The 24,543-nt window shown below is 54.1% G+C and overlaps 8 protein-coding genes across 8 annotated transcripts; 5 read left to right on the top strand and 3 right to left on the bottom strand.

Annotated features, from left to right (window-relative positions):
- Window positions 1-141: 141 nt before the first annotated feature.
- B0T15DRAFT_557374 (aspartic peptidase domain-containing protein) lies at window positions 142-1,976 on the top strand. Its single transcript, XM_062870445.1, has 2 exons — window positions 142-1,069; window positions 1,191-1,976. The coding sequence occupies exons 1-2, from the start codon at window positions 286-288 to the stop codon at window positions 1,700-1,702; spliced, it is 1,296 nt and encodes a 431-aa protein (XP_062719730.1). The 5' UTR covers window positions 142-285; the 3' UTR covers window positions 1,703-1,976.
- Window positions 1,977-3,229: 1,253 nt separating this feature from the next.
- On the top strand, window positions 3,230-4,094 carry B0T15DRAFT_399522 (galactose-binding domain-like protein; the record flags this gene model as incomplete). The annotated part of the gene is made up of 2 exons (XM_062865014.1): window positions 3,230-3,489; window positions 3,560-4,094. 2 exons carry the CDS (start codon window positions 3,230-3,232, stop codon window positions 4,092-4,094), a joined length of 795 nt encoding a protein of 264 aa, XP_062719731.1.
- A 410-nt stretch (window positions 4,095-4,504) lies between these two features.
- Window positions 4,505-5,752, top strand: B0T15DRAFT_224794 (uncharacterized protein). Its single transcript, XM_062862861.1, has one exon. The coding sequence runs from the start codon at window positions 4,621-4,623 to the stop codon at window positions 5,713-5,715; it is 1,095 nt and encodes a 364-aa protein (XP_062719732.1). The 5' UTR covers window positions 4,505-4,620; the 3' UTR covers window positions 5,716-5,752.
- A 1,362-nt stretch (window positions 5,753-7,114) lies between these two features.
- On the bottom strand, window positions 7,115-9,530 carry B0T15DRAFT_224870 (general substrate transporter). Its single transcript, XM_062862862.1, has 3 exons — window positions 9,362-9,530; window positions 8,689-9,294; window positions 7,115-8,628 (listed from the first exon to the last, which is right to left on the bottom strand). Exons 1-3 carry the CDS (start codon window positions 9,363-9,365, stop codon window positions 7,343-7,345), a joined length of 1,896 nt encoding a protein of 631 aa, XP_062719733.1. The 5' UTR covers window positions 9,366-9,530; the 3' UTR covers window positions 7,115-7,342.
- Window positions 9,531-10,932: 1,402 nt separating this feature from the next.
- Window positions 10,933-13,680, bottom strand: B0T15DRAFT_535080 (MFS peptide transporter-like protein Ptr2). The gene is made up of 3 exons (XM_062869479.1): window positions 13,460-13,680; window positions 12,074-13,367; window positions 10,933-12,017 (listed from the first exon to the last, which is right to left on the bottom strand). Exons 1-3 carry the CDS (start codon window positions 13,640-13,642, stop codon window positions 11,425-11,427), a joined length of 2,070 nt encoding a protein of 689 aa, XP_062719734.1. The 5' UTR covers window positions 13,643-13,680; the 3' UTR covers window positions 10,933-11,424.
- A 579-nt stretch (window positions 13,681-14,259) lies between these two features.
- B0T15DRAFT_485738 (Mre11 DNA-binding presumed domain-containing protein) lies at window positions 14,260-16,637 on the top strand (the record flags this gene model as incomplete). Its single annotated transcript, XM_062866308.1, has 3 exons — window positions 14,260-14,275; window positions 14,404-15,633; window positions 15,688-16,637. The coding sequence occupies 3 exons, from the start codon at window positions 14,260-14,262 to the stop codon at window positions 16,635-16,637; spliced, it is 2,196 nt and encodes a 731-aa protein (XP_062719735.1).
- A 174-nt stretch (window positions 16,638-16,811) lies between these two features.
- Window positions 16,812-18,059, top strand: B0T15DRAFT_224929 (transcription initiation factor TFIID 23-30kDa subunit-domain-containing protein). Its single transcript, XM_062862864.1, has 4 exons — window positions 16,812-16,823; window positions 16,887-16,960; window positions 17,026-17,257; window positions 17,334-18,059. The coding sequence occupies exons 3-4, from the start codon at window positions 17,057-17,059 to the stop codon at window positions 17,739-17,741; spliced, it is 609 nt and encodes a 202-aa protein (XP_062719736.1). The 5' UTR covers window positions 16,812-16,823; window positions 16,887-16,960; window positions 17,026-17,056; the 3' UTR covers window positions 17,742-18,059.
- B0T15DRAFT_224914 (uncharacterized protein) lies at window positions 18,037-19,187 on the bottom strand. Its single transcript, XM_062862863.1, has 4 exons — window positions 18,860-19,187; window positions 18,723-18,738; window positions 18,439-18,618; window positions 18,037-18,366 (listed from the first exon to the last, which is right to left on the bottom strand). Exons 1-4 carry the CDS (start codon window positions 18,900-18,902, stop codon window positions 18,333-18,335), a joined length of 273 nt encoding a protein of 90 aa, XP_062719737.1. The 5' UTR covers window positions 18,903-19,187; the 3' UTR covers window positions 18,037-18,332.
- Window positions 19,188-24,543: the final 5,356 nt, after the last annotated feature.

The raw sequence follows: 24,543 nt of genomic DNA on the forward strand, positions 1-24,543 counted from the left end.
GCTCCGCCGTGCGTGCTTCCAGGGTCAGGCATCGCCATCTCGGTCGATATTGCCCCAGCTGTACGCGGGGATGCGGCGGAGGGTAGTGCTGGACATACGCAGGGTAGATAAGCTTGTCGTAGCCCAGCATCATCACCTCATCAGCAAAGCCGAGCAAAGCTGGGAGACTCATTACTAGTCTCTCTCTGCTCGTAGCTTGGGCCTCCTTATAGCCATCCGAGCCTAGTGCCTGCCTATTTGTCCTACCCTTCCCGTCACATCCTCCTCGGCAGCCGGTCAGCCAAGATGATCGTCACCAACCTCGTGCTTACCGCTGCCCTGGCGGCGTTGGGTCTTGCCTCGGCCTTGCCGCCGAAGATCGGGACAACCGATGTTGGGAATGGAGGAGAGGGCGCCAGCCTGGGCAGCGGCAGGGCAACGTTCAAGCAGACGCGTAATCCGCGCTACCGCTTCAACGGTGCCCGGGCCGTGTACCGGACGTACCTGAAATACGGCGTCCCCGTGCCCGAGGACATCATCCATGCGGTCAAGTACACCGACGCGCTGCAGCACGGGGCCCAGCTAGAGGAGCGTGACACGGGTAGGGCGGCGGCAGTGCCCATCGACGACGTGGACATCGCCTACATCACGCCCGTCACCATCGGCACCCCGCCGCAGACGCTCCAGCTCGACTTCGACACAGGCTCGTCCGACCTGTGGGTGTTTTCGAGCCACACGCCGGCGTCGCAAGTCCGCGGCCAGCAGATCTACTCGCCCAACAAGTCCAGCACGGCCAAGCTGCTCGAGGGCCACACGTGGAGCATCACCTACGGCGACGGCTCCGCCTCGCGCGGCAATGTCTACATCGACAACTTCACCGTCGGCGGCCTCTCGGTGGCACAGCAGGCCGTCCAGACCGCCCAGCAGGTGTCGTCCAGCTTCACCAGCGAGACCAACATCGACGGCCTGCTCGGCCTCGGCTTCAGCACGCTCAACACCGTCAGTCCCAAGAGCCAGTTGACCTTCTTCGACAACGCCAAGGCGACCCTCGACAGCCCCGTGTTTGCTGTCGACTTGAAGGCTCAGGCTGGTGAGTTCTTCTGTCTGACCTTAATGATTAATGGTTACAGTAAACTGCTGTGCCTGGAAAAAAAGAAAAGCGGTGCGGGTTTTGGCTGACATTTTTTTTATTTTACCTTTTACACACAAAGCCGGTACCTACGACTTCGGCTTCATCGACAAGGCCAAGTACACGGGCGACATCACGTACGTGCCGGTCAACACCGACCCGGGCTACTGGACCTTCACGTCGTCGGGCTACGCCGTCGGCTCGGGCGGCAGCTTCAGCGCGCAGTCCATCGTGGGCATCGCCGACACAGGCACGTCGCTCGTCTACCTGCCGACGGCCATCGTGACGGCCTACTACCGGCAGGTGGCGGGCGCCACCAACAGCCGCAACTACGGCGGCTACGTGTTCCCCTGCAGCTCGGCGCTGCCGTCCTTCACCTTCGGCGTCGGCGCTGCCCGCTTCACCATCCCGTCGTCCTACGTCAGCTACTCGCCCGTCAGCTCCGGCTCGGCCACCTGCTTCGGCGGCCTGCAGAGCAGCTCCGGGCTCGGCATCAACATCTGGGGCGACGTCGCCCTCAAGGCTGCCTATGTCGTGTTCAACGGCGCGAACCCGCCGACCATTGGGTGGGCGAACAAGAAGTTGTCGGCGTGAGGTGGATGTGAGATCCATGAGACAAGACTCGAGAAGGGTTGGTGTGGCGCCCCCCCCCCCCTTCCACGGGGTCGAATCGTATGACGAGACCCAGGTAGGACCGTGTACCCTACCCTCTTCAGGTGATGGGTGAGAAGGGAAGACGTAGCAGAGAGGAACAGTAGATCCCTAAAATCAACACTGTTAGGTGGCCTTTGCTATGTTTGATCCGCTGTACTGTCAAGTGGATGTTTTCGAATCAACGTTGTCGCTTCTCAACAGCAACCCCCCCTGGCCTCATTCCAGTCAGTACCTGCAACGTAAGTGGTGGTAAACTCCAATATGATGCATCTTTTCCCAGTCAACCGGTACATACGACCATACCTGGTAGAAAATACGGGATCCCGTCCGCTCTCCCATAGTCAAGCTACCAAGGGCCGAACCAGTACTCAGGTGGGTGACCACTGGGGAATCCTCGGTGTTGTATGTTTTTGCCTTTTTTTTTTTTTTTTTTTTTTTGCTTTGACCTTTTTTGCTTCCAATGTGCAGAAATGGCGCCTTGACCTACCACTGCTGCGGCTGGGTTTAGCGCTGCTTGAGCTGTTGATGACATGTGAATTCCATGTGGCTTACGTACCTGCCAGTAAGGCGGTGCCTGCTTGTGAAGTGGCAGAACTTCCGCGCCAGTGGCGCCCGGCGTGTGGGGCTTGCTGGGACCAGGCCTCGAGCGGGCCGTACCTTTCAACGATATCCAAGAACGTCTACAGATTGCCTTCATGGCTCACGTACCTGGCGTTGGTAGCAAGGGCCGATCAATGGCTCCGACTTAGCACAAGGTCCGGTGTATATGCACTGCGTCCGGCTGCTCGCTGCATTCGCCCTACAGTTGCTGTCGTCTTCTTCTCGCTGTTTGCACCTGCTGCGCTCATGCCCCGTTGTAAGTCTCAAAACCCCACGACGATATCCTCATCACCCTTTTCACACCCCCGGTGCCCGCATTCTACTGCCCTCGTCGCCTTCCGGAATTTTCTATCATTCGACCTTTTTTTTTACTGCCTCGCAGCCCACATCACGATGTTTCGTTTTCTTTTTGTTGCGTTCACTTTCTGGGGGCATCACACTCGCTCGAACGTTGTGCCAGTAGGTTCCTGTCTTGGGTGCCTCCTGCCGACGCTCACACTCCTTTAAACCATTTCCTTTGCCTTTGCCTTTCAATTTCTGTCACTCATTACCTCTCTATTTGCTGTTACAATGAATGCTGGGCCAGTTCGCCGTGCTGCGAGGCCGCGGCGCGTGCTGGGCGAGCTGAATCCTGCGAGGGACCTCAACACCCTTCGCGGCCTGTACAAGCGGGATCCCATCGTCTTCGAAAAGGAGAACGCCGATGCGGTCATTGATGGAATCCAACTTGGCATCTACGATCTCGATGAGGTGATAGCTTTGACTAACTTCCGCCTTCCGCCCTCTCCAGCCACTACGAGAGACGACAGCGACTCGGCTGACGACGAGCTTCTCCATCCTGCGGCCGCTGCGGTCGAGCTTGGTGAAATGAGTGATGAGGAACTGGTCGACGAGTACCATGGGGAGGATGACGACGAGTTGCTTGCCGATGCCGAGACGGGAGACTTGGTCGAGGAGATAGACGAAGATGACGAGGATTCAGAGTCCGACGACGACTCTTCTGTATTCGATCCGGCCGCTTTGGGCTTGAAGGAGATCAACAACCTGGCCCATTTCGGCGTCAGCAGCCACAGACCCGGAAACGGCGTTGCCGAGTTGCTCAGCGACGATCTCGATAAGTACTGGCAGTAGGTTTCGTCCCTTCTTCACCTCCGAGTTGTTCCTTTTTTTTTCTATGACGCTTACTCTACTCAACAGGTCCGATGGACAGCAACCGCATCTGCTTACCATTCACTTTCTGCGCCGCGTGGAGATCCGAGCCATCCGGTTCTACGTCGACTACAACCAAGACGAGTCGTACACGCCCACCCATATCGTCTTCTCTGCTGGTACCGGCCACCATGACCTGATCCAGTTCGCAGAGGTCCCGCTCAACAACCCCGTCGGATGGCAGGACGTGCCCGTCGCGGACTGCGGCGGAGGCGCAGACGGCCAATCTCTGTGCTGCTGGATGGTGCAGATGCAGATCAAGGAAAACCACCAGAACGGCAAGGACACCCACATCCGCGGCATCAAGATTTACGCCCTCGACGACCACCAGTCGCTCGGTGGGCCTGCGCGCGAGCCAACCCGCGGCTCCGGGAACGATTCGGACGACGACCATGCCCGCGTGCTGAGCCTTGGAGAGGGTGATCCGAGGCTGCAAGAGCTACAGGATGCGTTTGACCGGTACCCCTTGTCTCAGTCCTTCTCCGATGTCCCCGATATGATGCGCGATCCCGTGATCCGTTGAAGGGGCCATCCCGTGCCGGAATCAACTTTGCTGTCTACAGGTAGTACGCTAAGGTGGATGGTTAGGTGGTCTGCTATTGTTGGGGCGTTTTGAGGGTTGATACTCGGTTTGGCCGGCGGCTTGATACCCTCTGTTATGGTGCAATTCGTTCTACAGGCTGTTGCAGGACCTGTTCGAGCAGTGGAGGATGGTGTTCAACTTCAAGGACTGATTGGGAGCGCATGACACTTGGTATTAAAAGCCGAAGAAGGTCAAGTAGATGGAAAATGATGATCATCACTTGCTGTGAAAACCACAAGGCATGAGGAACTTGAAGTTCATGCTTTTTATGCCCGACGGTGGACCCTGCCGCAGTAGTCAGATGTCTTCTCTCATTCCAAATGTATGTGTCGGCCATCACCTAAAGCTTGGGAATGGGAGAATGCACCGCGGCCAGTTGCTACCCCACCCCCGCTTCTGTCATTCCAACCGCCTGACGGTCTGTTTGTGACATGTCTGCTGCGCTCCAACGGAACGCAACGCTATTATGTCCCTGCCCGGTGATTCCCCCGTGATGAAGAGCTCGATGCCTCGTCAGCTGCCAGCGCCAGCTCGCTCACTGGCCGATGTTTTCTCCCGGTCGCTTTTGTCGTTCCAGAACTCCAGCTCCAACCTCCAGATCCTCTGCACTGCCGGTCCGACAGAACAGCAACACCATGGAGCTGCGCCAACCCAAGGTGACGATCAGCCCGCGCCGCTGTCTCCGCGCTCCCGACCACGGACTCTGATCGTGCTCGACTCCTCCTTCAACCCGCCGACCCGGGCACACCTGCGCATGGCAACGTCTGCCATCCACGATCTTACACACACGCACGGCCAGCCGCTGGGGACACTGCGGCTGCTGTTGCTCCTGTCAGTGAACAATGCCGACAAGGGAGTCAAACCGGCCGCATTTGACAAGCGGCTGGCCATGATGTGGGCGTTCGCCAGGGACGTGCAGCACAGTTTTCGAGGGGTGCACGAAGATGAAGATGACGGACAGGGGTTGGCATCGGTGGGTGGACCTCCTCAGGCCTCGGCGGGTGCGGGGGAGACGCCGTTGCACGTCGACCTCGCCCTTGCGAAGATGCCGTATTTCCACGAGAAGAGTGCGGCCTTGGCCGGACTGGACTTCTACAAGGGCACAAACGATGGCGCCGGCGAGACGGAGCAGGTATTCCTGGCGGGCTATGACACGCTCATCCGAATATTCAACCCCAAGTACTACGGCCCCCAGGCCGAGTCGGCAACACAACTCGCGAGCCCCGAGTCGTCACCGATGTGGAAAGCTCTCGGCCCGTTCTTCGGCCGCGCGAAGTTGCGGGTCATCATGCGGACCGGGGATGAGTGGGGGAATGAGGAGCAACAGAGAGCTTATCTGGAGGGCTTGTTGAAGGCGGAAGGGCTGGGCACGGGACTGGTGAGCAAAGGCCTAGGCAGCAGGATCGAGATGGTAGACGGACGCAAAGCAGGCGAGGACGTCATCAGCAGCACGCTGGCGCGGGCCGCAGCGAAGGCTCGGGACGGAGACAGACTCGGCTTGATGGTAACTGCTGGTGTGAGGTGGTGGATAGAGCAGGAAGACCTGTACACTGAGCCATGAGGACGCGCTTTGTGAGCTCAGGGGCGACTCAATCCCAAGCCTCGCTACTTGGCAGAATATGTAGCTGCCGCTATCAACCCTGAATCTGTGGTATCATATTCATCGTGGCTGGCGAATTTCCGGATCTGCGCCCAACTGCCCGCAGCGCCTGTGCTGCCCATCTTGACCAAGAAATGACATCACGGTCAGCTACACCTGCTTCCGGCGCGCTAGCGAGTTCTAGATGGCATTTAAAGTTGATGTGTAGTCTTCTAAATTCTTGATCTCCCACAGATTGCAGTGCTGTCCGTTCAGCAGCGCATGCATTCCCTCCGTACGAGTTGTCTGGAAAGCAAAGATGCTTCTTGAGAAATTTTGGCGGTCTTGAATGGCAGAATGCTGGAGCCCACTTTCTGCTGCCAAACTGCCACATGATTCGATGAAAATTTGAGTTGTGCTCCCGACTTCCGGGTGGGGCAGAGAAAAACTGCAAGCGTGCACTGACCAGTCTCTGAGGATATATAATGGCCTCCTCCCTCCCACCATTTGGATTTTCTTTTCTCTTTTTTTCCTCATGTCGACAATACTTCAGAGAATCATTTCTATAGTAGTTGTCCTCTTTTGTGTTCCCTAAAGGAGCCACAGATCCCACCCGGGTTGATGAACGATATCCTCGACACCCTACAGTGAGGTTTTTTTACTCTCGCTCTGCCTGCGAAGGCGGCGGTCGCTGGCCTCGCGCTGCGGCCGTATAGAGAGTGGCGATGATCTGTACCCCGGCTTTCCTGAGGTCTTGCCTTCGGGCGCTCAGGCGGGGTGGGTGTCGATGGAAGTCTGACCGGCCATCTTTTTTCATTGCGATCTCGAGCCAGTTCTCGGGACGTGAGGAAGAATAAAGTCATGTGAAATGCGAAATGTGACATTGGGTTCCGTACCCGTAATCCAACGCTGCGAAACATGTGCTTCATCGCTGCTTGTGAATCAAGAACACATGTGGTCGGTTTTTGGTCCAACTATCGGTCCCACTCCAAATTTGTGGGTCACCACCGACCCTCTGTCAAAGTACCTTCCCACCGTCAACGCTTCAAATACTGCACTGTCCTGTACGTTTGAGTGATTTTCTTGGGCCTCGGTAGCGCTTGTGGGGACTTGGGCAGAAAGCATCATCAGATTCGCTCCTCCAAGGATTCATGTTCCGTTCTTGATTCGATCACGCAATGCCTCTCAATGTGCTTCGTTATCGCCCATGGCCCACTGTCACCAGGGTTTGCGACTTCAAAACTTGACATGCGACCCCACGACACCTGGGCCACCGATATCCAAACGGTCCGAATGGCGACCTAGATCGGAGCACATTCGGCATTGAGCCTCGAGCACTTCATTTGTCCGGAAGCATCGGTATCCTAGTGGCGAATCGAAGGCCATCGGCTACAGGCGTTGCTCCGTGAACACAAACACACAAGGCACGATGGGCAGAGATAGGTAGTAAGACAAGCGACTGTGTAAGTTCGGTCAACTGTCAACGCAGATTGACTGGGGGGATACTATCACACATGTAGTATAGTATTCGTAGGACAGTGTAGCTATGATATGCCGGGAATCTAGACGCCAAACTCCAACCATGACCCATCCACTCGATATCGCTCCTCTACTGCTTCTGAGAGATCATCATCTCCTCGTTCTCGGCGATAGGTGCCGGCCTGTTGGAGCTCTTGTTCAGCTGGTTCTCGCCAACGACATTGCGAGTCCGTTCCAGCTCGAGGTGGTAGTCCTTATCGCCGCCTTCAGTTGTGTTCAACACGTACTCCTCCTTGTCAATGTGTCTGAACATGAAATAGAAGATAACGGTCAGCACACCGCCTGCGATAGCAGGACCGCCAAAATCCCAAGTCAGGTAAGGGTCTGTAATGACAGACGAGCAGGCCAGACCAATGGCATATGCGACGGCGGTGCTCAAGAGGTTGATGGCAGACACGACACCACGCATGTTGACGGGCGAACGGGAGTAGGCGATGCCGTACGCCGGAACGTTGATAAAAAGTTCCGAGATACCGCCGATGGCGAAGGGGATGGCCATCCACCAGATGGAGATGGGGGCGACGCCGGTGCCGACCGTGCAGTCGCTTGAGCCATACTCTCCGCATGGTGACTGCTTGTAGGCGTAGTAGTTCAGGACGGTATAGCCCACCCCGCCGAGTGTTGACAGGGCTAGACCGGTCGTCATACGCGCAACGGGCCCATAGTGGACGTTCATCTTCCGCAGAAGAGGATATAGCCCGTAGTTGAGGATCGGCGCGCAGGCGATGATGCTCAGAGAGTTGAAGTTTTGGATAACATCATTCGGCACGCCGTTGGTCTCCAGCATAGTCGACAGGAAGCTGGCTGCAGAACCAAGGCCGTTGTCGTTGATATACTGGATAGGGAAGAAGCAGAAGATGCCTGTTGCTTGGAATGCGCGGCGGACATCATCGACGAACTGATCATTCCACTCCGTCTTGTATCTGCCGCTGAGACCGGCAGCAGCAATGTTGGAGGGCTTGGCGAGGTCCCAAAACCCATGGCGGCCGATCCTCGTGATACCTCCGCGGCGGAAGCAGATGCCGAGAACCTTGAAGACATCGGGAAGGTCGCTGCCGCCGGGCGGGTGCAGCACGAGGCGCTTCTTCAGGAACCAAAGGAGGAGCGGCAGCGGCAGATACAGGACGAGGGGGATCAGGAAGGCGAGCCACCACCCGATGTATTTCTCCGAATAGGATGTGGCAACACCCATGAAGCCTCCGATATTGATCATCAGGTAAAACCACAGCATGACCCGCTCGGTGGTGGACTCGGGATCCTCAATGACTCTCTCGCCGCTGGGGAGCGTCACGACTTTGGGAACCGTAGTAGTGACTTGATCAAGCAGCAGAGGCGACACATTCGGCTTGAACATGGCTAGAACCATAGTTAGTATGTTGCCCATCAAGGGGTCCGATCAGGGACTAGGGATCTTACCGGCGCCGACGGATAGAATGTACACGGATATGAAGAACAGAGCCTTCGCGTTTCCATTCTCGAGGAGGTTCTTGGCACCAGCGCCGACCATGAGGATGTGGGCAGCCCCGAAGACATAAACACCCCAGCAGATGAGCTTGAAGCGACCCGTCTTGGCATCAGCGAGATACCCGAAGATGAGAGGCAACAAATAAGCCAGCATGCTGAAGGACTGTGTCACGGCATTGGCGACCTGGGTTCCCATGCCCAGGGCGCCGGCAGTCTGCTGGTCGCCGACGGGCGGTGCACCCCAGCCATTTCCACCGGTGGGAAGGGGCCGGTTGACGTAGTTGGCGATCAGGGGCTGGATTCCGTAGTACGAGGCACGTTCGCAGAACTCGACGATGCAGATGAGGTAGGCGATGATGGGGATCGTGCCAGGCACTCGCCGGAGGACGGCCAGTTCCTCCTCGGTTGGCTTGCCGTCGTAGTCCTCCGCCATGGCGGCCGGGTCCAGATACGGCGCATGGTGATCGCCGGGAGGGGTGTGCCGACCCTTCTCCACGTCGCCCATGGCTACGGATGGTGACGAATCGCGGCCATCGCTAGAGGACGGCGCCTTTTCAGCTGCGGCAGAGCAGGTCAGTCATCAATTCCTCCGTCACAGTGTCTCGATGTTGGATGCAGCACTTACCCATGTTTGGCCGGTGCGTGACCTGCGTGAGCAGTGATCTGTGAGGTGCCGACTTTGTGGGCGATGATGGGAGAGGCACACTTGCACAGGGACGGCCGTGGAAGAAAGCAGAGCGGGACGGGCAACAGGTGTAGTCGCGGGTGTAGTGGCAGATCCGACTTGCCAAGTCGCTCGTTTTATGGGCGATCTTTCAATGTGGGTTCGGACGCGGGACTGATTCACCCTTCCATCGTAATCCTGGCTAGCACACGGGCTGCAGGGTCCAGCAGCACGAGCGGCTTCTTCCAGCGGCGTTCTACCGTGTGCGCGACGATACCGGAACGGTGGAACATTGGATGGAATCCGGCGAGCGTGACCCCGCCACTGCCGACGCCACTGCCCACGTTATACCCTACAGGAAGTTAACTCTCGACGGGACCTTACTATCTTGTCCTGGTGCTATCGACTATCGAGAACGTTGGCTCGTTCCTTCCCTGCTCGGCACCCTCCCGCAACACCAACGACGCAATCATGCAGCCATGATGCCTCGGCTGTGCGACTAAGATGCTCCGGTTGGGTCAGCTTCCCGTCGTTCGAGAGTGGTGGGTTCGTCTGAAGCAACATTGCACGGTATGTCATTCTCCCCGCCTCTTCCCATTCGCCTACGCAGTAGATTGGCATCTTTGGCTGGTGGCGAATGTGTTGGAGCCGTTGGTAAGTTGCCGATACTTCCGCCGAGCCGTCTTCGCTGGAGTCAACTGGGGTTGAATCATCGCCAAATCATCACGTCTCGCACCTGGATCCATCCGAGCCCGGAGCGCGCCGATGGGGCCCTAAAGTTCTGAATTGCTTGTTCTCGAAACCGGGTATGCCTGCTTCGGAGTTATAAGGAGGCGCGACACCGCGGAGCTACATTGCCAATACTTGTGGGGAATCTTTGTTTTCTATTTCTTATCGCCTCCTGCAAAGTTCTGTCGAGGTTCTTACACTAGGCATCTGGGAATGGCACGGTTCTAACGCCCCGCCCTCAGGTCGATCGTTGGTTCTCATATTTACACAGTGCACCGTATGCACCGCAACATAGTGTAGTGTATGCAGGTAATGATTCCAAATGCATTGCGAATCATTGGACCGACCGTACACATTCCTCCCCCTCACTCTCCCGACTTGGCGGCCCTGTATAACCCTCGGGGACCCCTGAGCCGACTGTGGGGGCAACGGAGATGTCCTAAGTAGGCAGGTCGTAAGCCCCGGATCTTAGGGCACTTTGCGGAGACAGGTGCGTGCCGCAACCGCGACTTTGCGTTGTTTCGGTACATCCCGTGGACCGTCTGAGACATCAAAACAGCAGTGCCCAGGTATCATCGATGAACTGACGTCGGGAAGCGCGATTGGCAAAGGCTTGGTCTTGCTTGGGTTTTGCTTGTTTTCTGCGCCAAGTTGGACCGTGTGCGCTTGGCCGTCGCGTGCCGTCGCTTGGCCGCTATCTTCGCTTATCTTGGCGCCTTCCCGATTTGGCACTTACACCACACCGAGGCCCTTGACCCCGATCTGTCCAAACGGCCGGGCCCATAGCGCAGCGAGAGCGAGAACAGCACACGACTCGCTGCTCAACAAAGCAGGTGCCGTCTTCAGGTGTCAGGTCGCGCGTGGAAATGCTGATGACCCCACCTATCCCGCCTACACTAATGTATGTAAGTTACCTAGTCCCCTTGCTAGGAATTGATTGGCACGAGTGGTGGGAGCCGAAATGGAACTTTTGCCAACGGCCCTTCTCTCTGACCACGTACACGTGTAAAATGATAAGGTTTTCCATCAAGCACGGTGGTTTTAAGTGTGTCAACCTTGACTAAGCCTCGCCATGTACTACTGTATATGTACTCGTATGCTACAGTAGTACACGATTACATAGAATGAGAGCATGATCAAGTGAGCGTAAAATTATGGAGCTATCAAGGTTGTATCACTTAACAGCAAGTGCAGCGTCGACGCGTTTCTCGGCGCGCGACTCTATGGAAATGGATCGATCGGGTATCATCTCCACCTGCCACGAAACAACCCCGATCATACGACTATGCATCCATCTAAATCTTCTTCTCGTCGACAGTGCTGGCAGGCCTCTCATTCGGAGTGCTGAGACGGCGCTCGACATCCTCGCCCTGAATGGGAGTACCGAACTGTCCGGTCGGCAGAATGTTGAGCGCATCTTCCTGCTGATCGGTCTTGTAGTACGCAATGTAGAAGAGGATACCAACGACGGCCGAGATGATGGTAACCGATCCGTAGTTCCAGACAAGGTGGGGATCAGCGGCGAGCGGGGTGAAGGCCTGAGAGAGCGCAGCGGAGAAAGCAGTGGTGAAGCACTGGACACTCATAACCAGGGACCTCATGTTCTTGGGCGCCTTGGTGTATGCGTACTCGAGCGTGGTGACCGAGGCGAAAATCTCGGAGATGGCGATCAGGACGTAAACACCAGTCACGGCCCAAACGTTGATGGGCGACTTGTAGTCAGGGTCCTGGGTGTCGTAGTAACCGGACGTCTTGTACACGTAGTACTGGAGTACAGTGGCCCACAACATGGCCAATGCACCGAAGAGGAAGCCAGCCGCGATCTTCTTGATGGGCGTGAAGTTGATCTTGTGCTTCCGGAGGAAGGGATAGATGAACAGATCGAAGACTACCAGTAGGTTAGTGGTTACTCGGTTTCTGGGAGGTGTATGTGACAAAACTTACTCGGGACGAGAACGATGAGCGTAATCGGGTCCATGTTCTGAAGGAGATCATTGGGTGTTCCGTGCAGAGCCATGGTAGCGCACATGGCGGTCAAGTTGTTGTCCATCTGCCGATACGCAAGCCAGTAGATGGGCACCCACATGAAGACGCCACAGGCGCCGAAACCACGGCGGACTTCGTCGACCCAAGCGTCATCGAAGTTGTACCAAGAGGGCTTGTTGGCGCCGAGAGCCGAAGGCTTGATCTTCTCCCATCCCTCGCCCTTCTTCCAGTTCTTGATGGTCGTGATGGGATTGGCACTGAGCCCGTGTCCGAGAGCCTTGCACAAAAGCTTAAAAGCAGGGCCGAGCACGCTTCCAGCAGGCGGCGTGAGCTTGTAGTGCTTCTTGCAGAGGATCAAGACAGGGATAGAAAGCGCGAAGAAGATGAGGGGAATCAAGAAGGCTAGGTAGAAACCAACGTAACGCTCGGCGAAGACCATGCCGAGCTGGCCGGAAAGGGCGCCCCAGTTGATGAACCAATAGAACCAGTTGTACACACGGGTTGCCGTGATGGCCGGGTCGACAATGACAAGCTCGCCGTTCCGTTCCTCGACGCGTAAAGGGTCGTCGGGAAGCTGCTCCATGATGAGCGGCGAGATGTTGGGCTTGAAAGTACCCGTTCCGAAACCAGTAAGGAGCAAACCGAAAATGAAGACGCCGAGCGAGGTGTGCGGCTTGTCCAGGACAGAGGGCGCGGAGGAGACGACGAGGACCATGTGACCGAGTTCAGCGACGATGACCGAGTAGAAGATTGTCTTGTAACGACCAAGGTACTTGTCGGCGATCCAGGCACCGAACAGAGGGCAGACGTAGACCCAAAACGAGTTGAAGGTGGTCAAGGAGAAGGCGATCTGCTTGCCCAAGCCAAGGGCACCGGGCTGGGCTTCGTCACTCCACGGGTTGAGAGCGGCACCAGTGGACGTGGCCGTAGGGTTGCCATCGGCGTCGAAGCGACCCTTGTTGATGAAGTTGGAGTAGACGACGACGGTGCCGTAGTACGACATGCGCTCGCACAGTTCGACGAAGCCAATCGTGAAGATCTTCCACGGGATCTTCTGAGGAACACGGCGCAGGGTGCGCATCTGCTCCTCGGTAGGGAAGTCATCACGGTCGCTGGCTAAGTCGCTCTCTTGGAGGGCAGCCTTGCCCTCGGAGAGAAGGTAGTCGGGCGGGCTCGTTGCATGAGCGTCAGGATGCTTGCGCTCCGGGTCGCCAGAGCCATCCACGGAGGCGCGGCCGAAGGTGGTGGCTTGCTGCGCGGGGTCAGTGTCCGGTGCCCTGTGCGCCGATGGCGTGACGGGTGTAGCTATTGGGATTATAGCAGCAAAGGGAGGATGCAACGTACGATTACTGACTCTTCCGTCACAGGCATGATGGGCGCAACCGAGCTCTTCACAGCAGGTGGGTGAGGGAAGGACCTGCAAGGCACGCTGGAAGGTTGACGAGGAGAGGGAAGTCGGTCGGGGGCACGCGCTGGTATTTGAGGGGAAGCAATATATGGTACCATCCAGGACCATCTAGGCGACATGCACAATCCCTCCGGTTGCCAGCTTCCCAAAGCGGAAGGTAGCACAGGAAGGTTATAAATGCCAAGCTGGTGGGATTTTGACACCACCGCCGAGCCGCACCTAGGCTTGGCTTTCCATCTCGTTCATTGGCCTCGTCAGTCTCCCATTGCCACACACAACGGACGACAGAGATTTGCGAGAGATACGAGGGCCTACACATCGGCTCATTAGGCCGTTGTTCTTGATAACGTTGCCTATTAGGTACTTAGCGTCCGGGGCCAGTCCCCGAAGCAGCGCGATGATGCCTCTTTCATGCTTGTGACCACTTGTGACGTGCTGAACCCAAGGTTCAAAGAGAGGCACCTGGATGTTGATGTCAGAGGATGGGGTTGTGGTGTCCACGTGACAGTTCCCGTGACTGCGCAGGAAAATTTACCGAGTCGGTAGCCTGGCATGTGACCGCGTTCCGAGTTCGCGTCATGTCAACCGACAGTGGACGCGTTGCAGGTCCACATCTGCGCATCGCTCGAGACTGAGAATCGAGAGCGCTGTTCAGCGGTCTCCGAGAGAACCGTCCCGTCACGTCTAAACAGATCGGAGAGAAACCATCATTGCGTGAATGCATTGAGACTTCAAGATGCCGCCGGCTTCAGGTGGGTTCCTTCAATTCTCTCAGGCATCCGCTCCTCGCGCACAACTGCGGCCGATTGCATGTTGCTCCTTCTTTCGTCCCTCTCACCAACCAACGACACTGTTTTGTAAGGTCCCTGACGCTTGTCAGACGCGGACACAATTCGCATTCTAGTGTCGACCGACAATCATGTTGGGTTCGAGGAACGGGACCCCATCCGCAAGGATGACAGCTGGCGGACCTTTGACGAGATTATGCAGCTCGCCCGCAAACAAGATGTCGACATGGTCCTGCTTGGCGGCGACCTGTTCCACGACAACAAGCCGTCGCGCAAGGCCATGTATCAGGTCATGCGCTCGCTCCGGAAGAACTGCCTCGGCCTGAAACCCTGCGAGCTTGAGTTTCTGAGCGATGCCGCCGAAGTCTTCGAGGGCGCCTTCCCCCATGTCAACTACCAAGATCCCGATATCAATATCTCAATCCCCGTCTTCTCGATCCATGGGAACCACGACGACCCAAGCGGCGACGGGCACTTCTGCTCCCTTGACTTGCTGCAAGTGGCCGGGCTGGTCAACTACTTTGGCCGCGTTCCCGAGGCCGACAACATCCACGTGAAGCCCATACTACTGCAGAAGGGCAAGACGAAGCTCGCCCTGTACGGGTTGAGTAACGTGCGTGATGAGCGCATGCACCGCACATTCAGGGACAACAAGGTCAGGTTCTACCGGCCGAACCAGCAGAAGGCCGACTTCTTCAACCTACTAGCACTGCACCAGAATCACTACGCCCACACACCTACCAGCTACCTGCCCGAGAACATGCTGCCCGACTTCCTCGATCTGGTCATATGGGGCCACGAGCACGAGTGTCTCATCGATCCTCAGCGCAACGCAGAGACCGGATTTCACGTTATGCAGCCGGGCTCGTCGGTGGCTACCTCCCTCGTCCCCGGTGAAGCCGTGACCAAGCACGTCGCGATCCTCAACATCACCGGCAAGTCATTTAAGGTGGAAAAAATCCCCCTGAAGACGGTTCGGCCGTTTGTCACCCGGGAGATCATACTGGCCAACGACAAGCGCTTCAAGGGCTTAGAGAAGAAACAAGACAACCGCCAAGACATCACCAAACGACTCATGCTGATCGTGGAAGAGATGATTGAGGAAGCCAATACCGCGTGGCAGTCGATCCACAGCGGCAGCGACATGGACGAGGACGAAGAACAGCCCCTTCCCTTAATCAGACTTAAGGTGGAATACACGGCCCCAGAGGGGTCAAAATTCGAGGTTGAGAACCCCCAACGCTTCTCCAACAGGTTCGCAGGCAAGGTGGCGAACCAAAACGATGTTGTCTACTTCTACCGGAAGAAGACGGCAGCAACAAGTGGGCATCCTTTCTCTTTCCGCGCGGCTTAGAACCACACTGACACCGATGCAGGAAAAATCAAGGCTGACCTCCCAGAAGGCGTCGCAGAAGCCCTTGAGGGAGTGGATGCCGTCAAGGTCGACTCGCTCGTGCAGGAGTTCTTTGCCCAGCAATCGCTTAAAATCCTACCGCAAGCACCGTTTGGAGACGCGGTCAACCAATTTGTTAGCAAAGACGACAAACACGCGGTTGAGATGTTTGTTATGGACTCGCTCTCCACCCAAGTCAAGGGCTTGCTACAACTAGACGATGACAAGATCACCGACGGCCTGGATGCGCACATTGAGGATTTCCGGAAGGTCATGGAGAAGAGCTTCGTCTCGGGCCAGCAAAAGCAGGCACAGCGGAAAAGGAGGTTCAAGGAGAAACCCGAAGGCTGGGATTCGGACCTGGATGGCCACTGGACAGCGCAACCTGACGCCATCGAGGAGGTCCCCCCGTCCCCCGAGCCAGCCCCGAGCGGCCGCGGTCGCGGCCAGCCCACTTCTGGTGTTACGTTCAGCGATGAGGACGAGGGGCTGTCTGGTGAGGAGCCTGCGCCGGAAAAGGCACCAGTCAAGCGGGCAACTGCAACGACAAGGACCACGAAAAGGGCAGCGCCAGCCAAGAAAGCAGCAGCGCCCGCCAAGAAGGCGGTCGCTCCAAGGAAGACCCCGGCAAGGGGCCGGAAAAAGGCGAACCCATTCCAGGACAGCGACGAAGGGGAGGGGGAGGAGGAAGATGTCATTATGGAAGACGATGATGCAGAGCCAGAGCCGCCCACAAGGGCAGGACGATCGACAACTAACCCTGTACGCGAGACTCGGGCCCGCACTGCCGCCAAAGGTCGCCAAACAACGCTCAACTTCTCGCAATCACAGAACCCGAAAGCGTCTCAGACGGCAATTGAAATCAGCGACGATGAGATCTCGGATGATGATGCGTTCGAGACTATGCCAGCTACACGGAAAAGGGGCCGGTGAAGGCCGAAGGGGGACCGGAACGGCATTGGATCAGAACTGGCAATGTACGGCTGCCTTGTTACTGGCTGGCGTTCCAAGGCATGTGTTGATGGCCTATTCAGTTCGGACTTGCTGTATGTACCTTAGTTATCGCCGAGGTGAAGCCAGAATCCGACTATAATAATACCGTACATACAGCGGGCACGTGTAGGTCTTGATTTGCCCACCGGGCTCCTCACTAATTATCTTGCTACTAATAGAGGTAAATAGCAAGCATCAGGTTCAATTAGTTGCAGCCTTCTTGAAGGTGGGCAGTGATTACGTAATCAGAAAAGCAGTATCACGTGAGTAGCTTCCAAGGTTCTCATCTCTCCAGATTCCAGACGTCAATCTTCACTCGAAGCTCTAGACTTGCAACCTGCAGCAACATCACACTCAACATGGCACCCAATCCACCTACAGAGAACGCCGAGCAAACAACGGCTCCGGTAGCAGGACCGAATGGCGCGGAGCCCACAATCGAAACCGCCGATGGAACCACGAATGCTGCGGCGCAACCGCTCGCAGAGCCCAGATTACCGACGCGGAAGGATGCGTCGCTCAAGGAGTTCCTCAGCAAGATGGACGATTACGCGCCGATCGTATGCTGCCCGTCTTCCAACCCATCAGCGATGCCTCCTCATATGTAGAGGTACTCACACATTCCTTGACAAACAGATCCCGGATGCCGTAACCAATTACTACATGACGCGCGCCGGCCTCCCACCCCCACCGCAGACAGATCAGCGACTCGCGCGCCTGCTCGCGTTGGCGACACAGAAATTCATCGCCGACATCGCCGCCGACGCGTATCAATACAGCCGCATCCGCGCGAGCAACACCAGCGCCAACAACCCGATGGGCAACCTCGGCGCCGCCGCGGGCTTCCCCATCCCCGGTCAGCCGACCTCCCAGCCCGGCAACAAGGACCAGGGCCGCGGCGGGCCGCTGGGCATCCAGCGCCCCGGGTACGGCGGCGGCGGTCAGGGTGGCAGCCAGAACCGAACCGTGCTGACCATGGAGGATCTGGGCATGGCGGTGGGCGAATTTGGCGTCAACGTCAAGCGGAGCGAGTTCTACCGTTGAAGGAAGCACGTGCAGGCCAGAATTCGTCGTGATGAGCGGTCGGTGCGGGATGGTCCTTCATAAGGACTGGCAGTCATGTGCACTCATATGAGGATAGAGCACTTTATGATCTTCTTCGCTGGGTCAGTCGCGAGCTTCTAGGGGTATGGGGATGTCATACATGGATTCTTTCCGATGGCGTTAAGGGGCGGGGATTCGGCGTTGGGATTCTAGGAATAGGCACATAGTGGTCATGAGACGCAGATGTAGGCCCTACAGGCAGCCTTCTAAGTGCAAGAGTCCATACAAATATTCACAGACCACAAAGCTTTGGTCATCTAGTTTCCTCTCTTAGGTCCATCACAAGTTCTTCCCCAATTTCGCAACCGCGAGGTGTCGAAGGCAAATCGGCCCGTGTCTATTCCTCTTCGCTCTTTGGTGCCACCCGGCCCTGACCTTGCCACCTCGCAATCGGGCCCCGCGACCGAGCGCGCTTCGTGGCTTCTCAGCCTCGTATTGTTACAGGTTGTTGTATATCAGAAAGCCGTCTTGCTCTCCCCTTAAGGATTATGAGAGTCCGGGTACGATAGAGTGTCCAGCATCACGAGCCTTTTATTTCTTGTTCCATATGAATGGCTTCCGTGTCCTATACCAACCATGTCGTCAGCCGGCATATTGCCCTCTCACACGGGCCCAAACTCCGGGGGGGTTGGCGTACGGAGAGAATTCGCCAAGCTTGTGGCCCACCATCTCCTCGGTGATGGTCACGTCATGGTAAACCTTGCCATTGTGCACCTGGAACTTGAGGCCCACAAAGTTGGGCAAAATTGTGGCCGACCGCGCCTGGGTCCGGATGGGCGCAATCTTCTTGCCTGGTTCGGGCCGCACGATGGGGAGTCTATACAGGGCGTTGTCGTCAGTTGGGACTTCAAAGGTGGCGGCGGGAATGCGCTGGATCGTCGCGAGATATTGAGGTAGTGAGGTTCGCGGGGTTATTCTTACGGCACAATGTGCGGCCCTGGACACAGACACGGTCAGTCAACGGACGGCAACGCGAGACGGAAGAGGGTATGCGGGACATCAAGGTGAGAGATCCGCAGATAATCCGGACAGGGAGAAACGCAAAACGAGCACCTTACCTTTCCAGACCGACCGCTTGAGTAGGCACCGTGTTGGCTGCATCGTGGCCAGGCACAGAGCACAGCTTATTGAAATGCCAGAACGGGATATTTTCTAGAAATGATTATTAGAGACCATGCAGGCCGAAGACGAAAAGCGAACGTCGCGGCGCACAGACAGTGAATGCAAGTGGGGCACTCGTGGTCACACTGTCTCGGAGAAGACTGGAAGTGCCGACAGGCGGGCATCCAAAAAAAAAATGAAGTGGGTTCTCAACTGCTCTCAAGGAGTCAAGAAGTCAAGATTAGATTACTCCCTGGGCCTCCTAAAAACTGTAGCTGGATGGATGGATGGGATTTATTCTGCACGCAGCGCATGGAGTAGATCTAAAGGGCCTTATTTACACGCTAATTACGGATTACATCCTCTTCTGCCTTGATCTCGGACAAGCCCGACAATTATGGCGTCCCGTGGGTGACTCCGCAAACTTACGACTGACTGCCCGATGACCACATTCTGCGCACGCAGGCCGATAATGCCATGGATTTCATAACCTCGCTCTCGCCACACATGTTGCCCGATACTCGGCGGGAAGCCAAAGAACGCTCGCCGACGAAGAGAAAACCGCTGGCGGGTTTCTGTCCAGGGCTACTTGAGACGTCGGAGTTCATGGTTATGCTCAACAGCCCTCGGTCTGTCTCCAAAAATTGGCCATTCCTAGAAAACGCCACTGAGTTGAGCGAATCGCCATGCCCCTCGAGCGTCTGCCGGTGCGCGGCCATCGACGCATCCCAGAGCAGACATTCTTATCCCATGAAGCCGACGCCAGCATCTTACCGTCCAGCGAAAACGCCACTACCCGGGCCCAGCTGCCATGCTCCTCGGCTATCTGCCGGTGCCCGCCCGTCGCCGCATCCCAGCAGGCGCATGTAGGAAGTGTATTATCTGCTCGAGGTCGTCTGGGCCTCGAGTGACATAATCGAATAGCGAGCCGGCTGGGAACCGTTTCTGTGCCTCAGCCACCACTTGACCGAGGGCTGACCGGCGGAAGAGTAACGAGTTGTCTCCCACTTGGCGGCCCTTTCCTCCCCTCTGTCCTGCCAACCTGTTATTCCACCAATTCAATTCCCTTGAACTAGGACATGCTCCCTGCCGCCGCGCGTAGCCGACCTCTGGGACGTCTGGCGGCCCGTGTCGTCTCGAGTCTGTTGAAGTTGAAATGGTCGCCGCCTTTCCAATGATTCGCGGCCGTAGTGTTTTTATCCGCTCTCCACGCGGTTCCGGCGCTGCTGCTTCTTCCACTTTAGGAGGTATTATTATACGCTTAGGCTGCCGACGATAGAGCAAAGACGAGGTATAGATAGTAGGGGGGATAGTGGTGGTAATAGCCGAAATCGCTAGTACCCTAGGAGCTTATAGGACGCTATCTAGACCGTCGCTTATGTTGGCTCTCTTCCTTCTCTTCGACCTTGGTTCCGAGATATCTTTCGTCTCCTACTCGTCTATCGAGGGCCTACGTCTCTTGCTTCATCTTAGTTATAATAAGATATTACTTCTACTAGCTAGCACCTTCTTTGTTTCGTCTACCTTATCCTTTTCTATAATGTCCTTATCTGTCTTTCTTATCCGTCTATGCTTCTCTAACCGTAGTTTATAACGTCCTATAATCTATTGGCATTATCTATAAACCTTCTTTTTTTACTATTGTTAGTCTTACTGCTACTATTCTCGCCTACTATGGCCTTCTACTCTTCCTTAATCTTCTTAATCTTAGATAGCACCTGGTTAACCTTATACTACTATTAGTTGACCTTAGCTTTCGCTACCTTGTATTTCCCCTTCGCCGTTTTCTCAAGTCTTTATATATCTCCGATAAGCAAGTATAGGCACTCTACTTTAAAGGCGAGATACTCGGTATATATAGTCTATAGATCCTATATTTTAAAGTCTGGCAATAATCTTAGAAGATGCCAGATAATAAACTCTTAGGGAAATAATTTCCTTATAACCTTATGTGATGAAACCACAGGCAGTCCTGCCTCTAAAAGGGTTCGCCGGTCGAAGGTACTGCTGGTCGGACTGTAGGTTTCAGTGAAGCCAAAAGGTTCATAACAATACAAGTCGCAATATCTGCAGAGTAGGTGAAGCTACTGATTGTTATTGCTCACTGGAGAACTCCTAGAGTCCTCTAGAACGAGTGACTATATACTGTCTATCCTTAGATGCTCTCATATGCTCTATAGAGCTCCTTAGAGCTTGATGCTCTATTGACTATCGAGAGCTTCCATCCCTTCATGCTGATTGGCTTAGTTCCTTGAGCTCTCATCCGCTCTCTAGAGCTCCCTAGAGCTCCTTCTTATTAGTCCTAAATAATTGGTTCAGGTGTGTCCTGCGCTACCTGCCGGGTTGTCCTATCTATAACTGTCCTGTTGGCTTAATTGTGATACTTTAGCGTACTTCTCGATATCTTCCTTGTCATTATTATAGTCGTTATAATCGCGCTCCTAGTATAGGCGTATAGCCTATCTAAACTTCAGCTTAGCTATATACCTAGAGGTACCTTTACTTATAAAATAATCGTGCCTATATACGTTAAGATATTTCCCGAACCTAGGCCTCTTACGCCTTTTGCAGAGCTACTATATATAGAACTCGTTCTATCGGTTCTATTATTTAAAACGGGCTTACTACCTCCCCTTTATATCTGCTAGATATTATTATATAGCTTATAGCTATAGTATATAGGTGTATATACCTAGATTTACTTTAATATATAGGAGGAGATTAACGTAGAACAGCAGCCGGCAATTGTTATCGAGTAGGGCCTAGTAGCACCTGATCTTGTACTTATATTCTTCTTCCTTAGGAGGTTCGATAGTCGACGAGTAGAAGGAGCTTGGGTAATAGCTCTATACTAGACGATGGTCTAATTTGGATAGGATTCGATCTAGTAGCGCGGTAAGGGCGGTTATATCAATCGACGGTGCTCGGCTAGGCAGCGGGTTCAACCATTAAATTATTTTATTATAGGATGGGTAATTTACAGATGAGCGATCTAGAGGTAGATTCACAGTGTCATGAATTAATTATATATGACAGCCGGGTGGGGCGCGACCCTAGAACCCCGAGCCAATAGCTGTTAGGAATGGCAGGATTACCAAGATCAATTGGGAACTGGTGATTCCGATGAGCAGCTTACCTACGATCACCGGGCCGAGGTGATCACTAGTGATCTAGGTATGAAGGTGCCTAGGGAAGGAAATAGTATATAGTTCTACTATTCTATTACTCATTTAGATAGTTAGCTTCCTTAGTAAGCAATACAAGCAGTAGAATAGCTACTACCTTACTATATAGACATTGCAGTTAGCATTGTTATAAACCTTTTAGCTTTACCGAGACCTATAGCCTGACTAGACTACCTTCGACTCGCGAACCCTTTCAGAGGTAGGACTGCTTAGTTTCGCCATATATAATAGTTAACCTATCTTGGTTTTGGATAGGTCATCTCCGCCTGTAAGGTTTTGGATATAATAAAAGCCGACTTAAGTATTATCATTGAGATGCTTATCTGTGCTAAGAGAGATAACCTAGCTACTGGAGAGCTAGGTCGCAATAGCTTCCTTGTTCCAATATGCATAGTACGGATGTTGAATATAGTATCGCGTTAGATTATTGGCGACAATATGGTAGTACAGTTAGTGGGGAGCAGGTGAGTACCGAGGTACAGAGCTTAAACTATAATACAACGCAAAATCTCACTATAGCCGACCTACCCATATAAATATCCAGGTAAATTTGAATTAGAAGCTCTAGCACCCCGATAAGAACATCCTTGGTAAGATATAGTAGGTGCGTGATATGGTCCAGAGATTATTAGGGGGTAGTTCCTCTATTAGAGTATTACTAGGAGTTTTATATTTTCAACTACCCTTATACTCTCTTAATAATACAAGTCTCTATAGAACATCCCAGGGTAGGAACTACCTCACAACTATATAATCCTCCTAGGCTTACAACCAGTCTCACTATATCTAAAGATCTACTACATACCTATATATGTCTTATCTTATAGTACTAGATGCTAGAATAAGATATGTTGGATTAAATAGGATATAATTAATTCAACCACATATAATTAATTAAACTAGATATAATTGATTGAACTGGATGCAATTGATTGAACAGGACGCTCTAGGTGCAGTAGGATGCTCTAAGTACAATTGATTAAATTAAATGCCCTAGACATAACTAATTAAACTAGATATTCTAAGTATAACTAATTAAATAAGATATGCGATATTGAACTAGATATACTATAACGTACATGATACGCGAGTGACCCAGACAAGCGAGTGACCCACTTCCTACACGACGCGACATCTTTGCACTCAACAACAAAATTTCCTCTACCATCCAAAATGCCCTCTACTTCAAAAGAAGGCCAGATAATATTGGCTCTCCAAGCTCTTCAAAACGACAAGAATCTAAGCGAACGAGCCGCAGCTAAGATCTATAGAGTCGACCGTAGGACGCCGACGCGCTGGCAAGCCTGCACAATATAATCTTTCCAGCCAACTCGCGTAAGCTCATAGACCTAGAAGAGAAGGCGATAGTTCAATATGTCAATGAGCTATCTGCACGTGCATTCCCGCCTAGGTTATATAGTATGGAAGATATAGCCAACTAACTACTATATGAATGCGATGCGCCCCCTGTTAGCAAACGCCGGCCAGAGCTCTGTATACAATATACATGTAGATACAACTACCAGAGCGCTAGATATAAAGATCCAGACATTATTCGCGAGTGGTTTAGGCTTATATAGAACACTAAGGCCAAGTACAGTATCGTAGATGACGATATCTATAACTTTGACGAGACCGGGTTTATGATGGGCATTATCTTTGCGGGTATGGTTGTTACAACCTCAGATGGCCGGAGCAAGGCTAAGCTGGCCCAGCCTGGCAATCGCGAGTGGGCAACAGTAATCCAGGGAGTCAATGCTCTCGGCTGGGCTATCCCTCTGTTTATCATCTTAGCCGCGCAATACCACCTTGCCAACTGGTATACCGAGTGCAACCTCCCGGCCGACTGGCGCATCACAACCACCGAGAACGGCTGGACTACCAACGTAGTAGGCCTAGATTGGATTAAGCACTTCAACTACCATACGGCACCCTATATAAAGGGTAAATACCAGTTGTTAATCCTCGATGGCCACGAAAGCCACCACTCGACCGAGTTCGAGCTCTACTGCCAGCAGAACAACATTATCACGCTCTGCATACCTCCACATTCCTCCTACCTCCTCCAGCCGCTCGATGTTGGCTGCTTTAGGCCGTTGAAGCAGGCGTACGGTCGCCAGATCGAGGACTTAATGCGCGCACATATCAACCACATAAGTAAGCTCGAGTTCCTTTGTGCCTTTCGTACAGCCTTCTTTGCCTCTATCACTAAGAGGAATATACAGGGCGGTTTTGCAGGGGCTGGCCTTATGCTATACGATCCAGAGAGGGTGCTTTCGAAGCTAGATATCAAGCTTCGTATACTAACACCCCCAACCTCACGGCCGGGCACTGTACAATCTTGGGTCTTCCAGATACCATACAACACCCGAGAAGCCAACTCACAGTCAACGCTCATCAAGACTCGCATTGCCACCCACCAAAATAGCTCCCCGACTTCGATATTGGCTGCTATG

This window comes from Chaetomium strumarium, assembly GCF_033439665.1.
Source record: "Chaetomium strumarium strain CBS 333.67 chromosome Unknown B0T15scaffold_5, whole genome shotgun sequence".
Classification (NCBI taxonomy): domain Eukaryota; kingdom Fungi; phylum Ascomycota; class Sordariomycetes; order Sordariales; family Chaetomiaceae; genus Chaetomium; species Chaetomium strumarium.